Source organism: Mytilus trossulus, chromosome 7 (genome assembly GCF_036588685.1).
Source record: "Mytilus trossulus isolate FHL-02 chromosome 7, PNRI_Mtr1.1.1.hap1, whole genome shotgun sequence".
Lineage (NCBI taxonomy): Eukaryota > Metazoa > Mollusca > Bivalvia > Mytilida > Mytilidae > Mytilus > Mytilus trossulus.
In genome coordinates this window covers 32,030,292-32,045,790 of record NC_086379.1, presented here as the reverse complement: position 1 = coordinate 32,045,790, position 15,499 = coordinate 32,030,292, and the positions used below count along the sequence as shown (strand labels likewise).

Sequence of the window (15,499 nt, the reverse complement as noted above, 5' to 3'; positions counted from 1 at the left end):
TTTCCTTATGACAGTCATTAAAATAACAAAAAGGCATCTGTATGCAAAAACTGAAATTAAGTGGGAGAGTAAGCAAGGATTGTTTCAAAGTATTAAATAACACATTTGAATAAATTAGTCTAAGATTAATGTCTATGTTTTTACATGTAAAAAATTATTTGATAGGTAAATAAGTATGTAAAGCGTAAAAAGTAAAGGCTAGGTTTGACCTAATTATGATTGCAAGATAAAAGGATTACCTTTAGGGTAGATTCATTATCTTGTAAAGAAGAGACATAGTAGATCACAATCTAAACAAATTACAGGAAATATACTTTTATGGTAATGATACCCCTAATTTTCTTTGGGGAAAAGTCTTTGTATAGATTAATTATCTCCAGTCTTAGATCTGGTTGTCAACCAGGAAATAGCTAAAGTCAGACAAGAAAAAGGTATTTATTATCAGTAATTTCTTCTAATCCTATTTTGTTGGCTTACCTAGTATAGAAAACAAAATGAGGTAATCTTGTGAAATATAGTTGATCTAATGAAAGAAAGTTGATATATCTCAATTCTAATGCAAAAATAGCAACATACTTAATTTAAGACATTATTTCTGTTGTAAAATTTCATTAATTAGAAATTTTGTGAACCATTGTTATTATACTTGGAATGGTATGAGGTTTAAGCAATATTTTACAATTTCAGATGTTAAATTAACTCCAGGCAATTACTAAGGCTTTGATTTGTACTCTCAAAAACGAAATGAATAAAAAAATAAAATCATAATCATCGTTAGGTTATCTAGTTTAATAAAAGTGTCTGATGACATGTCCTGTCAACTGGTATAGCAAGAAATAGAACATGATGGTTTTATGCAAGTTTTGTCTTTTATATTGAAAGTCGCCATATTAAATTCAGTAGGTTCTAACAGTGGCAGAAATGTCACATAATTATGTGAGATCTACACATTGTTCATTTACATTAAAACTGTCAGACCACTCCTTATAGGTCTATAGTAGGAGTTATTGAACCTTGCTGTAAATTGACTTTTCATTTTAAGAATATAATATCATAAGTCTCAAGTGTGAAGTTGTGACTTTTAAATCCAGATAGATACTTGTATTGGTCCTGTAAAATAATAAAAAAAATGAAAGTTGTCTAAACAAAGGATGCTGACTCAAATATTCGCATTTTTTACCCGTAGTTAAAGAAAGAAATTATTTCTTTATATTGGTTTTCCATGAATTTTGTGCTTATCCCTTGTGCTTATAAGAAGATGAAAGTTTTCAAGTTCCTATCCCATCACCTAAACACTTGTGTAAGCGTGCACTACTTTTAAAGTTAACGGAAGCCATCAAGTATTTCCTATCCCCTCAAAGGTACGTAGTATTCATAAACAAAAAATATGTTTTACTTTCATTCATACATGATTTGAAGGTATGTGTGTATCAATATACTTCTTAAAAAAATATGTTTAGGACAGATTTGATATTGGATGTTGCATGTAAAAAGAATTTGAAGATATTTTAAAATTGTAAGATTTTTTTTATTTCACCAAAATTAAAAGAACACTTATTTATATAACAAATAAGATGAACAAAATTAAAAAAATATATAAGTTAAAAGACAAATCAAGATGTAATAAGTTGAATTTTAACTCAGAATCAATTTTGATGTTATTATTCAAACAAGGAAGCTTTTAATGTTCTTGAAGTAATGAACTCTATACTACTAATTATTTTCAGAAGTTTGAGTATCAATTTTTTAACAAGTGATTTGTTTTGATGTGATTTTTAATAATTTATTAAAATAAATATTAACTTTGCCATTTATATTATTGAACTTTCAAAGTGCATACTATAAGCCAATATTTAGCTAACTACCCAGCTCTAACCTCTCTTTTTGAATAGTCCTTTCTTAAAGTCTTTACTTGATGTACACCAGATTTTGATGTGAGTTACTCCCCCTTTGGACTGGCTTGGAATTGTTTGCTGCAACGAAGAGTAAAGGTAAAAATCAAATACAATATATATTACCGTAACACTATAGCAAAACATAAATGTGTTTGGCTATTACCATTGATTGAAAAAAAAGTATAACTTATCAGTTAATCCCCCCTTTTTTTTGGAAAATAAAAACCTTTGAAGTAAAACACTTGTTTGGAACCTCGCCCCTTATCCTTGGTTGGGAAACCCCAACCCCCTTTTAATAATGTTAGGATCCACCCCTGACCAAGCATTGATAAAGTTAATACCTGTGCATCATGTAATGATTCAAATTGTGATCTTCAAGTAGCTTAAAATTAGGTATTAAAACACTGGACTATGCACATTTTTGTTTTGATAATAGCTTAGGTAGTTTAAACCAAATTCTTTGACTGAATATAGTTGTGAATTCTAAATTGTTCCTAACACTGAAACTTGATTCCTTGATATTAAAGCAAAGAATAAAAAAGCCTTGCACATATGGTTTGCTAGAAAATGGTATAATGCTATTAAATATTTACTCAATAATTGTATTAGCTTTTCCTATGAAAATTATAACAATTCGGAGGATTATAAATTGATTTTGGTCCTTAAATAACAAATAAAAGTTGGCATTAATATACATAGAAACATTTGCCGTATTTACCTTTTTGCTTGAATTATTAATAGGCATTATAATACTGCCCAGTGATGCGCAATATTCATAGTACTACGCTTTATTGTATGTGATAGACACATAGTAATTAAATTCATCTTCTCGCTGCTTGCTTGGTTAGCATATATCCAAATAAGAACTAGAGATACTTGTATAATTGATATATAAATGTGTAACTGGATGTACTTTTTCACTTAAGGTAGGAATGCTTTTAATTTTTTTCTTATTAGATTATTTTGAAAGTCCAATTATTAACCTTATATTGCAAGGACTGTGTAATTCACCTTAATACAAAGTAGGATGACATTACTTCAAGAAATGTTTGTGTGAAATATGATGTAAACTAATCTTTTGTATAAAAATGATAGAGCATATATACTGTAGCTTTTCTATGATTGGAAATTTATTCAGTTAATATTATAAACTGGACCCAACTGATGAATATCCATTTCATAAGTGGAAAAAACTTAACTTCCCTTTTAGGCTACATCAAAGAATCAAAACTTATATTATCTTAGTTTGATGAACATATTTTGAATTATGTTTGAATGGCTCATAAAGCCTGAACAGGTTACGGCTGTGTTAAACAGTATTATTTGCAAACAATTCTCTTCTTTTTTACCTAAGTAAACTATAATAACACACCACCACTATTCTCTGCCATGTTTCCTAAATGACTTCCTTTAACATTTTGCACGGCGAATGACCTGAAATACGTTACTTATTATTAGAAGTCCTCTGATACAAATTATCGTCTTAAATGATGCTATGATGATCTGGTATGAAACAAAACACATGAAAGATGGAGGTCAGGAATCTGACCAGATTTAGGGTTCTTTTTACTGTCCTTTTAAAGGAGTAGATGATTTTTACATGTATTTCTCGCAGAAAGAACAAAAAAGCAACCAAAACTTTTTTCACAAATTTGTTGCAAAACATTGATATTCATCTGATTTTGGAACATTTGATGTGGCTAATTTTTACTTCAATGGTGTAATTTAAAAAAGAACTGAATGTTTGTTCAGAAAGGGAATTGCATTAATAATAGTCAGCTAGACATGGAGGTGTTGAAACTTCTGCTTTATCATTTGTCCATTGACAGAACAAGCAAATCTATATTTATTAGATATTACTGCTCTTCATCTATAGTATAATTTAGTGTTTCCTCGTTTTCTCAATTCTTTGAAATCTGCTGATTTAAAAAAAAAAGAGGTTTTCCCCTGCAAAGAGAGATTTCAGCTTGTATTAAGAGATTGTATGGTCAAGGAAACCTGATTTTGTCTTAATTATTATGATCCAAAGTTGAATATTTGAAAAGTTGAAATGAAGAAGGTAATTTTCAATATTCCAGAAGATGAATGGGTAAGGAACCCAGTACAATGTTTATACTATCTATTATTCATGTATAAAAATATCCTTAAAATGTCACATTTTCTACAATCCATAAAATATCTAACCTACTCCAACTTAAGAAGATGCCATATGGAAAGTATCTTCTAACTAATTTCATATTCAATCTCCTATAAAAAGGAAATATTATTAAATCATATGGGATTTGCAGTCTTTTATTGAAGATATGATATTATTGATGAAAACACTGTTTTCTTTATAATTTGAAAATAACAATAATTGAAAAAAAAATAATGTGTTTATTAGTCAGAATGAATACGAAATGCACATCAATCTTTTGTTTTATACTCAGGGGGTTTAGGGTAATTAGTTTCTGCAGGTATATACAAAAAATTAAAATGACTGATTATTGGTTAAATAAGTGCTCAATATTTGGAAACGGCAAAATATTTACCCCAAAACTTGATGCATTACTCATTCCATGGTCCTAAGAAAGCTTGTTCAAAACATACCGGATATCATTGACTCTTAACATCTACCGCTTCATTTAAGTCTGTGCCTTGGATGCATTTTCAACACTCTTGTCAAATACTGTATAGCCTGATTTCACCAAAATAACTTGATTTATTTCTGATGAAGTGTTCCTTTTTATCATTGCTGTGCCCCTTGCAAACTAAATTGGAAGGGTATATAAATATAGGAATCATCTTGTCTGTCTGTCTATTAGGATTCATGTCTGGCACATAATTTTTGTGCCATGGAACTTAGGTTGATTAAATTGAGTATGCAAATGCATCATAGACTTACATGGGGAGCTGTTATATTCCATATCAGTTAATTTTGACCTTGACCTTGACCTTGACATTTGACCGTTATCAAAGTATTCATGTCAGGTTCATAACTTTTGAACTGTAAAACTTTGGTATGCAATTGCATCTTGAGGGTTAGGTGTCTCTTATACAAAGGTCTTGTCACTCTGCCCTCATCTTTGATCTTTGACCCTTATGAAAAAACCTTGCCTGATTTGTGTCATGCACATCACTTTTGTACCTGAAGAAAATAAGGGCTATTTCCTTGATTGCTTGTTATTTTCTAGCATTTTTTTATCCTGTTTTCATGTAAGTCCTTGTCCTGGATATGCATGAAATATTAATCACTGGACTTTATGCAAAACAAGTCTATCATCATATATATCACCTCATGTATTTTTCAATTTTATGGACTTTGCATAGTTTATTGTGCTTGAATTTTTTTTTATAAATTCCATGTTTATTCTGTATTTTAATGTTCAGTGCTGGGCACAACACTTTCAATTACAAAGAAAGTAGCAGATTTTCAATAGGAAGTACTGTGCTGTTCATTTACACTATCTATACAAAATACATTGAATGGAAAGTATTATGCACCGCTCAAAACATTATGATACAGAAGAAGCATGGCATTTATTAAAAACTTAACTTAAAGTACAAGAAATTATGCAAATTCCATAATTAAAAATAATTCCAAGTTTAAATAATAACCTGCTATTTGTTGAAGTTTTAATTTTTGTCTGTTTATAAATGAATATTTAATTTGAAATTTAAAACTAAAAATTAATCATTAAAAAATATTTATTTCTCACCACAAAAATGTATCTTCACAAAATCTATTTTACCACAAAACTTTTACTCACACAAACAACAAAGTTTAAAAATATTTACATTTTATCGATGATTTAGTTGGGTTCATTAATCCAATCCATTTCAGTTACACCATTTCAAGATATTAGAAAACAGTTTATTGTCTTGTTTTAGTGGAAAATGAAATAAGAGAAATCTATTAGAGTTTTTTATCTAACTAATTCGAGCATATACATGTTAACCACATTAGATAGTCGAACCTGTCTCTTTGAAAGGCACATCATATTCACATTAGGAGGAATACTTAATGGCAGATATTATTTCAGCTTGGATTATGAAGACATTGATTTTGTAAATTTATAATATAGTCGGTTAAAAAAAACAGCATTCAAATTGAAAATGTCTAATTTAGCTGCATGTATTTGATGGTTTTCTTGCAGAAGGAACCATATTTGATTTTTATTTTATTCATTTAATTGATGCATGCTAATCTTTTGCTTTCATACATCAATATTTAGTTTAAGCAGTGATTGTGTTTTTTTTCAAGACAGTGATATGTCTAGACTAATTGACATTTGCAACAAAGATATTGTAAAACATAGCTGAATATTTATTAATGAACTTTTCCTGTAATGAAATGGGAGATAACTCTAGTTATATGAAAAATGAATTTATCAATTAATTGTTGGTTTCTTATGCTAAAGACATTTTCATGACAAGGAAGAAAGACAAAAACACAAAAGTTCTGACAATTGAAAAGAAGGGCATTTTAAGAATTTTGAATAACCAAAGGGTACCTTTGAAGGGACTGCTCATGAACAAGTTTATAATCTTTAACCTGTAAATAGTTTTGGAATATTTTTTCATTGGGCATTTATTTTTATTTTGATGGCACATTTCATACGTACCTGATAAAAAGAAAACAGAAAGTTCTGTAAGGAGGATTTTACCTTAGGTCATGTACCCAAGAAACTCAAGGGACCCTAAAGTTAATTGTTTCAAAGACAGGAATATACAGTGATATGTAAATTAAGCAAAATCAGTACTTTGCTAAAATTCAGGTTTTGATCATGCAGTCAGTGAAAAATTTACACAGGCTTTTCTCATGTAAGGTGCATTTATAAATATATTGTACTCGGAACAGCTTTGATGAATATGAATTAGCATTGATTTCCATGCCCATCCTATCTTCATTGATATTGACTGCACCTATATTACCTCAGGACCGTTCTATGTACCTGTAATGTACTATGCTAATTCCACAGTCTGTAAAGGTTAATACAATATAATATATAGATTTATTGCTGGAAGGGGAAGGAAGCTCGTAATGGAACAAATAACATAAAGTTTACAGATCAGTTCTCAGATTGCATAATATTATCAACAATTAGGCCACAATTATATTATTTGTTTAAATTAATCAGACAATAGGGAGAAATTGGGGTTGTTAAGGTTTTCCTGTAATGAAATGGGAAATAACTCGTTATCTGAGAAGTGAAATTATCAATTAATATTATTTTATATAAACAGAAATTTGCTTTGTCATTGCTTTTTGTCTCAACATTTATACTTGGAGGTCAGCTCAATTAGATTTCTTCCTGTCTTAACCTTTTTCACCATTATGATGCCTTTTGACGCCACACCTTTACTCCATAATGATGAATGACGCCTGTGTAGTGCCTCAGTTGAAATCTCTTACCTACGGAAAAACTTTGTCAGACTTAATAGAATTTGTATCTAATATAAAAAGGATATTCATGATCTGACTGGAATTTCACTGATGAAATATTAGTTTTCGCAATGCATTAATACCTTAAATCTGATGATTTTTTTTGAAAAATTCCTATGCAAATCAAGTTTGTAAAAAAATAAATCCATGGGGGAAAGGGTAGACTAGTGGAAGAAAAAAAAAGCTGTTAAATTAGTAACTTTTTAATCTAGATTCCAAATAATGAAGCTTTCTGTTCTGAATATACGCTACAAATCTGGATAAAAGGAAATATAGGCTGATAATCTAAGAATTAAAGCATATTGGCCTTACTACAATTTTCATTCATAAAACTTGTGTATAAGTGTGGGTGGTTGGAATGTTTGATTTTGAATTGCATGTAACCACAATAGTATAAATTTAGCACTGTAGATTTCATGTCAAATAAAAAAGATTACCAACAGGTTTTATAGCATTGATTTCTCATAGGTAACTCTGTTAATTTATTGAAATTCCTGATGAAAGGTTTTATGAGCATTGAGTATTAGGAATATTGAATTCTTGTGATCTGATGACTGTACCTAGGTTTATTAATGGTATTCCACCTTATTAAAGCTTTATTTTCAAGTAACAAATTAAAAATGATGTGGGCTATATAAATGTGAATAAGTTAGCGACCTAAAACCCAAAATAACCCCAAATCATCTACAAGTCAACCATACAGACTATAACAATGTACAGGGGGCTAGCATATAAGTCTTTATAAGCTATGCCCAATATGTACAGATTTCATCTTGATTATAGTATAAAAGATAACAGTTTTTTTTGGCAAATAAAGATAAAACCTTTCACTCAACCTGTACTCATTTCTCTCAGTCAGAGATGGACAAAGATAATATGGGATAGGGACATTCACAATATTTATGGTTTTATTTTTAATAATTAAAAAATATGAATATATATGTGATTTGTAGGGTTAAATGTTAATTAAAAAGAAAGCAACCAACCCTTATCAGTTTACTACAGAGAAGACTATGACTCCTTTACAGTTACTCCCTAGAATGTGTCTTTGGTAAATTATTTTTTTATTAGTTGTTTTAGCTTGGATCTAACTGCATGCACAATTTATATGCTACCAGTACTTTGTGTCTTTCATAGTGTATTTGTTAGTAGTTTGTTTGGCTTTTTATCAATCTGATGTGTCAAGCCTTTTTCAACTGATTTTCATAGTTTTTTCTTGTGTTGTGCTGTTGGCCCACTGTTCCAGGTTAGATGTAGGTTGGGCTGCCACAAACATGTTTAAGATTGCTATAATATGGATATGCCTGTCCCTAGTCAGGAGCTTGTAATTCAGTGATTGTTGTTTGTTATACAGATCATATTTGTATTTTTGTTGGTAGTTTTTGTACATAAATCAAGCCTCAAGTTTTCTCATTTGAATTGGCTTTTGCTCATTCTTGAAGGCAACCTAGAGTTGCACACATTCAAGTCAGTTGGTTTCTGGTGGATAGTTGTTTTTATTGGCAATCAATACCACAGTACTCCTTTCTTTATATTTTAAACATGAGCCTGTAAATTCAGTTGTTGTAGTTTGTTTATGTGTTACATATTTGTTTTTCATTTATTTTTTTACATAAATATGGCCTTTAGTTTTCTCGTTTGAATTGTTTTACATTGTCTTATCGGGGCCTTTTATAGCTGACTATGCGGTATGGGCTTTGCTCATTGTTGAAGGCTGTACGGTGACTTATAGTTGTTAATGTCTGTGTCATTTTGGTCTTTTTTGGATAGTTCTCTCATTGGCAATCATACCACATCTTCTTTTTTATATTAAACTGCAAACATCCATCTTAGGGGCACAAGTACAAGTTTACTTATCATTTTGTTAACTAGAAATTGAGTCATGTTGATGAATAAATTCAGCAGTAAAATTTTATAACAATGCAAGCATTGACCCTAAGAATTTATGTTGTGATTAATTGTAGTTGTTTTCCAGAGAATAGTTCTAATCTGGAAATGTGAAATTATACATTCTTGTGTTTCTATAGTTGGCCTGTATACTGGTATATATTTGAAGTAAAATTTCTCTGAGAAAATTTTCTTCACACTGTTAGTATATTCCTGTTTCTCATTATCTTTCTCATGTCCATTTGTACAGAAAAGTTGATTCAGTACAAGTCTAAATTTTCCAATATCAGATAAGGCTGCAGTCGGATGGATAAATCTCAGTAAATATTGAACTCCAAAACTGCTGGTGTAAGTGATTTTTTACTAGATCGATTAATGTTGAAAAGATAGGATTGAAAATAGGAGTGATTGAAGACTGATGGGATGTTAGTCATTTATACATAGCTAGATTCCAGATAACTTGTCATTGACTATACTTGCTGTTACTCAGGCAGCAGAAGTGGAAATTTTGAAGCAAATCAGAAAATAAGAAAGTATACATTTCTTGATAAGCCAAGGAAAAGTGTTTTGAATTCTTATGTTCTTTGTATGGGATAATCATCATATTCACTTCCCCAAAATCACATAATACCTTTGACAATCATAGTTATCATTAGATATTACAGTGACTTGACTGTACGTGTTGCTCTCCAACTATTACAATCTGATCAGAGCAATTTGGTGAGAACTTTGAATAAGTTGTAATAGGTGGAGAGGAACACTAACAGTCAAGTCACAGTAATTATTTGTTTGCCTCTTGAGCCTCAGCAGCCTTTGTTTTCAGTTTTTGTTTAGAACATGAACAAGTTAAGAAAACAGCTTGAACCATTCTCAAACCAAACTGGATACTTATAGGAGGCTTTTCTTAAGTTAAATTGTGGCAAGCATGCTGCATGCAAACCTCTTAAATACTGTAAATTCAGTGCATTATTATTGCAATTTTTTTTAAGTTATAGACATAACTGTGAGATCAATTATCTTGTTTTCAGCAAAATCAGCATATATATGTCGTGTACAAGTTGCGATTTTGTACAGGTTATAACATGTACAAAAATATTGTACATGTTATAACTTGTATGATGCAAAAATACAAGTTATAACATGTACAAAAGTACCTCATACATGTTATAACCTGTACAAAATATTGCTTAAAAATGGTTTTAACTTGTACAAAATTTAAAATAAATCTTAAAGAAGTAAAATATACATTTAAATTCACCAATGCATAAAGAACAACGATAAATAGGCCAGAACGTGTCTTTTTCTGTAAAGGACAATGATCACAAAGTTTCAGAAATATATGTTTCAGGAATAATGTTGGTAAAATGTGTTTTCATGTAATTGTATGTTTTATGCAGTCCATTACTAGACCGTTGGTTTTCCCGTTTGAATGGTTTTACACTAGTAATTTTGGGGCCCTTTATAGCTTGTTGTTCGTGTGAGCCAAGGCTCTGTGTTGAAGGCCGTACTTTAACCTATAATGGTTTACTTTTTAAATTGTTATTTGGATGGAGAGTTGTCTCATTGGCACTCACACCACATCTTCCTATATCCATCATGGTTTAAATAAGTGTGAAACTATTTACCAAAAGCTTGCATTCCTCAATTACATTAGATATATACTAGTTTCTAAATTCTTCCAAAATATTTAAGAACGATTTTTAATAATTTTGGGAAATACTCCTCCCTCTCGTTTTTATAACATGCAAAGACTAAAACAATGTCTTATATGCTTACTCTGTAAAAGCAAAAAAAAGTTGAAATAGGTTTCATTGGACCACACTTTATTGTCAATATCTTTGGATCTACTCTTCCACATTATTGGCCTTCAGCATGACTTATGTAAATTTATAAGTCACTTTTTGTTTATAAACTATAAGATCATTGCATGAGGCGAATGTCATTTTGATGTTTTAAATATATATCCTCTACTTTGAAAGCATTTATTTGTAGCCTTTGTATGTTGTCTGCTCCATTAGCGGGTTGTTGTCGGTAGACACATACCCGATTTCAATTCCCAATATCCTTTTATGTCTTTTAGTGTCAACTAGAATGAAAGTATTTTACTATTGCCTTCAAAGTGGACACTCACAATTATAATTCATCAAATAAAGATATGTCCATAGATAGTCATAATAGGATCATAAGACATGTCCTAAGATAATATCGTAGGACAGGTCTTATGAATGCTTCGAAATACCGACCCCTGGACATTAATAACTGTATCAAAAAAGGACAAAACACACTAACATGAAGGAATAATAAAAAAGTTATGAAAATGTTATTGAGGTCAATATCATCTGTTGCGATAAAAGAAAAATATCCTTATTTTTCGATTTTGTACAGGATAAAACCATTTTTAAGCAATATTTTGTACAGGTTATAACATGTATGAGGTACTTTTGTACATGTTATAACTTGTATTTTTGCATCATTCATACAAGTTATAACATGTACAATATTTTTGTACACGTTATAACCTGTACAAAATCGCAACTTGTACACGACATATATATTGGTTGTTTTCTGTCATAAGGTCAGGTTGTTGTCTCTTTAACATATTCCCGATTTCCATTCTCTCAATTTTATATATCAAATTCAGAGTAGGAGTTCTTATTCTTATTGCAGTATTCACCTGATTGCATTATTGCATTGATAACAAACTTGTAATAATTTAAAATTAAAAAACAATATTAAATTCTGTGATTCTAGCTAGGAGCAATCTAGTAGATGATTGACCATGAACAAGCAAAAAGTATTAATGAAAGCATTTTTTTTTCAAATTTTTTCATGTCCATTTTGGGGAAAAACAGTCTAGGTCTTAAATCTATTAAGAATTTATGGATTTAAGTATTTGTCAATTGTATACGGAATATAGTGTTAATATGTATTGTTTTTCTTTCAGAAAGGCTGAAACCCAAACTAGACACATGAGTTGAAGAATGATTAAGAATTTACCTTTGGTTATAATACTGGGATTCTATGTTTTAATATTCACAGGTAATTATAATATGACAAATATATAATTACACCCTATGCAACAAAGTTATGGTTAAATGTTTTTTTCAAGGGTTGATTTCAATATCGTAGCAGCTACATTATTATTTAGCGCTACAAAGATTTTGACTACTGAACTTGAAGCTAGCCTAGCTGCTATCTAGACCTATTTAGCAGCTCGGCTATAGCTACATGTTCAGTAGTCAAAAATCTATGTAGCCCTTTGAAGCTGCTATGATATTGAATGCAACCCTGTCCTGATTTTTACCCATCCATCTGTAATCATTTTGTTGCTGCATGTTATAACACCTCCATCTTGTTTAATAACCATTTATAAAATCAAGACAAATCTAGATGAGAATTTAAGTTTACATTTAAGTTAAATTGTCTTCAATTTTTTTGTAAAGAAATTGACAGAATTGTAAAACTTACCTTGCACTTTTTCTTTATTTTGAAGAATTATTCTTGCATTGATGTTCAACTTTTCTATATGAAGATAAGAAGATATGGTATGATTGCCAATGAGACACTTTGCTCTCAAATGCAAAATAAATGAAGCTTAAATACATATATAGTTTCTAAATATAGATTTAAAAAATGATATGAAACTGATTACTTTATAAACAGAATTTATCATCCTGCAAAAAAAATATTTATTTACAGATTTTACCAATTAGCACATAATATGTTAGTAGTTGATCATTTGCACTTTTCTGCACATTATGAAAAACAGTCATCTTTTCGATTTTTATAAAAGTAAAATAAAAATAAAAAATTATGTATGGGCAACATTATTAATACTTCCTCCATCCTTCTTTGCTTTAAATCGCCAAGTTATGCAACATACAATCAAAGTTTCAAAATTTAGGCTGTCTTATCATTAGATGGGTGTCTTAAAAAGGTATAATATAGGTGAAAACTTATCTGGGAAAAGGGCAGTAACGTTCATATTCCCAGGATAATAAAGTATTAAGCACTTTCGGAAATTAATCATTAAACTTTAAACTGAAAGTCACCTTGTTGTAAATTGTCTTCAAAACAATCCTCCTAAAATCTGAATGTACAAGTTGTAAAGTAAGATAGAAGTTTTCTTTGAAATTAGCTACACAGTAATTTGATGGGCAAAGAAATAAGAAAATGCCTGTACCAAGTCAGGAATATGACAGTTCTTATCCATTCGTTTGATGTGTTTGAACTATTGATTTTGCCATTTGATTTGGGACTTTCCTTTTTTCCTCAGAGTTCAGTATTTTTGTGTTTTTAGTTTTTATGCTTAATGTCCAGTGACAAGTTAACATGCATATACAGTATCAGAACAAATGAAAAATACATTCAGTAGGGAAGTCAATTCTGCAAGTTGTTCGATCAGAATGAAAGGGGAAACAACAAAATCATCCATTGAAAACAGATAGAGTTTAAGGGTTGATACTGTAAAGTACTTTGATGATGCTAGTCACATATGACCATTACACCCCGTCACACTAACATGAAATAATAGTATAACATCACAACAGAGAAACATACTATAAAATATCAATTGAAATGGCTTATCTCAATAATAAAAAACATATTAACAAAAACAAGTAAACATATGAAAAAAACCAAATTTGATCTATGTCACAATGTAAATACAATATTAATATAAAAAAAAAAGGGGGGGATTTTTTTTTATATAAAATTATCATTTCAACCCATAAGGAAACTTGATTATTACCTGTTGCCAACCATAAGTGTCATCAAGAATGTTTTTTAGCAAAACTTCAATATTTTTATCTTGTACCATAGTCTGTGAAAACCACATTAACTCAACATATTCTTCTTCCTATCACAAACTAGATACATAAATACTCAATGAAATCATTATGGGCCTTTTTATCAACAAGTTTAGAAATTCCACGACAATCTACATTCTAAACCTTTTTTAAACCACAAAAATGTATAAAAATTTTAAAACATTATTTGTTTTATTAGTAAAGATATTCTAAAAGTTATTTACAAGATTTTTACAATTGATTACCTAAGCTCTTTTTCATTATTGAATTGTTAGAGTAAATACTTGACATTAGGTGTTAATTCGATTTCATTCAGTCAAATTGACGTGAAAATGATTTTGATGTTTTGATCAGTTTCAAAATATTGATTGCTGATTCATAAGAATATTTGCTCATTCATTCAGATGACTTTTTCCATGGCCCATTTATGATCATGACTATAGAGAATTAAGTCAGTTAGATGTATGCAATACTTTGCTATATATACTATGGTAGTTTTGATTTTTGGAAAATATTTTTGAAACTAAAAAAAATGAAGATTTTTGATGATAATATAAGCTTTTGGATACTAATATTTTTTGAGAAAGTTTTGTTTTGTGCTGGAAGAGGTATTGGTATTAACTGTAACCCCTTTATAGGTAAGACATTTAATGTGATATATACTTTGGTATGTTTACATATGTATATACATGTATATGTATTTGTTTAAATATATTTTTTCACTTTTTTGGTCTTTTGGAAAATGTTATTTGTGCTGTATTTAGACCCTTCTACAACGAAATTTGTTTTACATGCACACGTATGAAAATTGCGGTTTTTATCCAACGCAATCATAGGTTTGAACATAGTTTTCAATTAGACTCGTTTATACTTTTTCGTTTGGGCTTGTATCATATTTCCCTCCGGTTTATATGATCCGTTCATCCTATATTGACTCTTGAAATTCAAGAGTCAATCTAAAAATGAGGGTACATTTTATATGGCCTTTCAAATACCGTTTCAATCCCTAACATCACTGAAGAGACATTTATTGTCAAAATCTGGATCTGGTGTTAAAAAAAACCCGTTGACACCTTATGTTTGTGGCATAACATAATGGCCAAAAGTTAATTGTTTTCTGTTTAGTATTAAATTTATATTAAGATCCATTTTGTTACATCTTGTGATCAATTTTATTTTGCAATCGCCAAAAAGCAGGGTTAAAGGACATCAGTTGTTCGACCCGTTAGTCAAATGTGTTTTGTTTAAATATATTTTTTTCACTGTTTTAGTCTTTTGGAAAATGTTGTTTGTGCTGTATTTAGACCCTTCTACAATGAAATTTGTTTTACATGCACACGTATAACAATTGCGCTTTTTATCCAAAGCAATCATAGGTTTGAACGTAGTTTACAATTTAGACTTGTTTATATATATATATATGTATATACAACCTGTCTAAACATCAACCCAATAATGTTAGATCTGTAAATTTTTCGCAAATT

The 15,499-nt window shown here is 29.8% G+C and overlaps 1 protein-coding gene across 17 annotated transcripts in view; it reads left to right on the top strand.

Annotated features, from left to right (window-relative positions):
• Positions 1–15,499, top strand: part of LOC134724947 (pro-neuregulin-2, membrane-bound isoform-like) — a 71,383-nt gene that overhangs the window by 44,483 nt on the left and 11,401 nt on the right. For 12 of the 17 annotated variants that reach the window (XM_063588353.1, XM_063588343.1, XM_063588349.1 and 9 more), the window contains one exon: positions 12,152–12,246. In XM_063588353.1, the coding sequence (XP_063444423.1) occupies positions 12,189–12,246 (58 nt within the window). In that variant the 5' untranslated portion in view covers positions 12,152–12,188. Of the gene's footprint in view, positions 1–295; positions 432–1,389; positions 1,420–1,966; positions 1,992–2,797; positions 2,822–12,151; positions 12,247–14,487; positions 14,654–15,499 lie in introns of those variants that run through there. The other 5 variants (XM_063588354.1, XM_063588357.1, XM_063588356.1 and 2 more) reach the window with 5 other exon arrangements.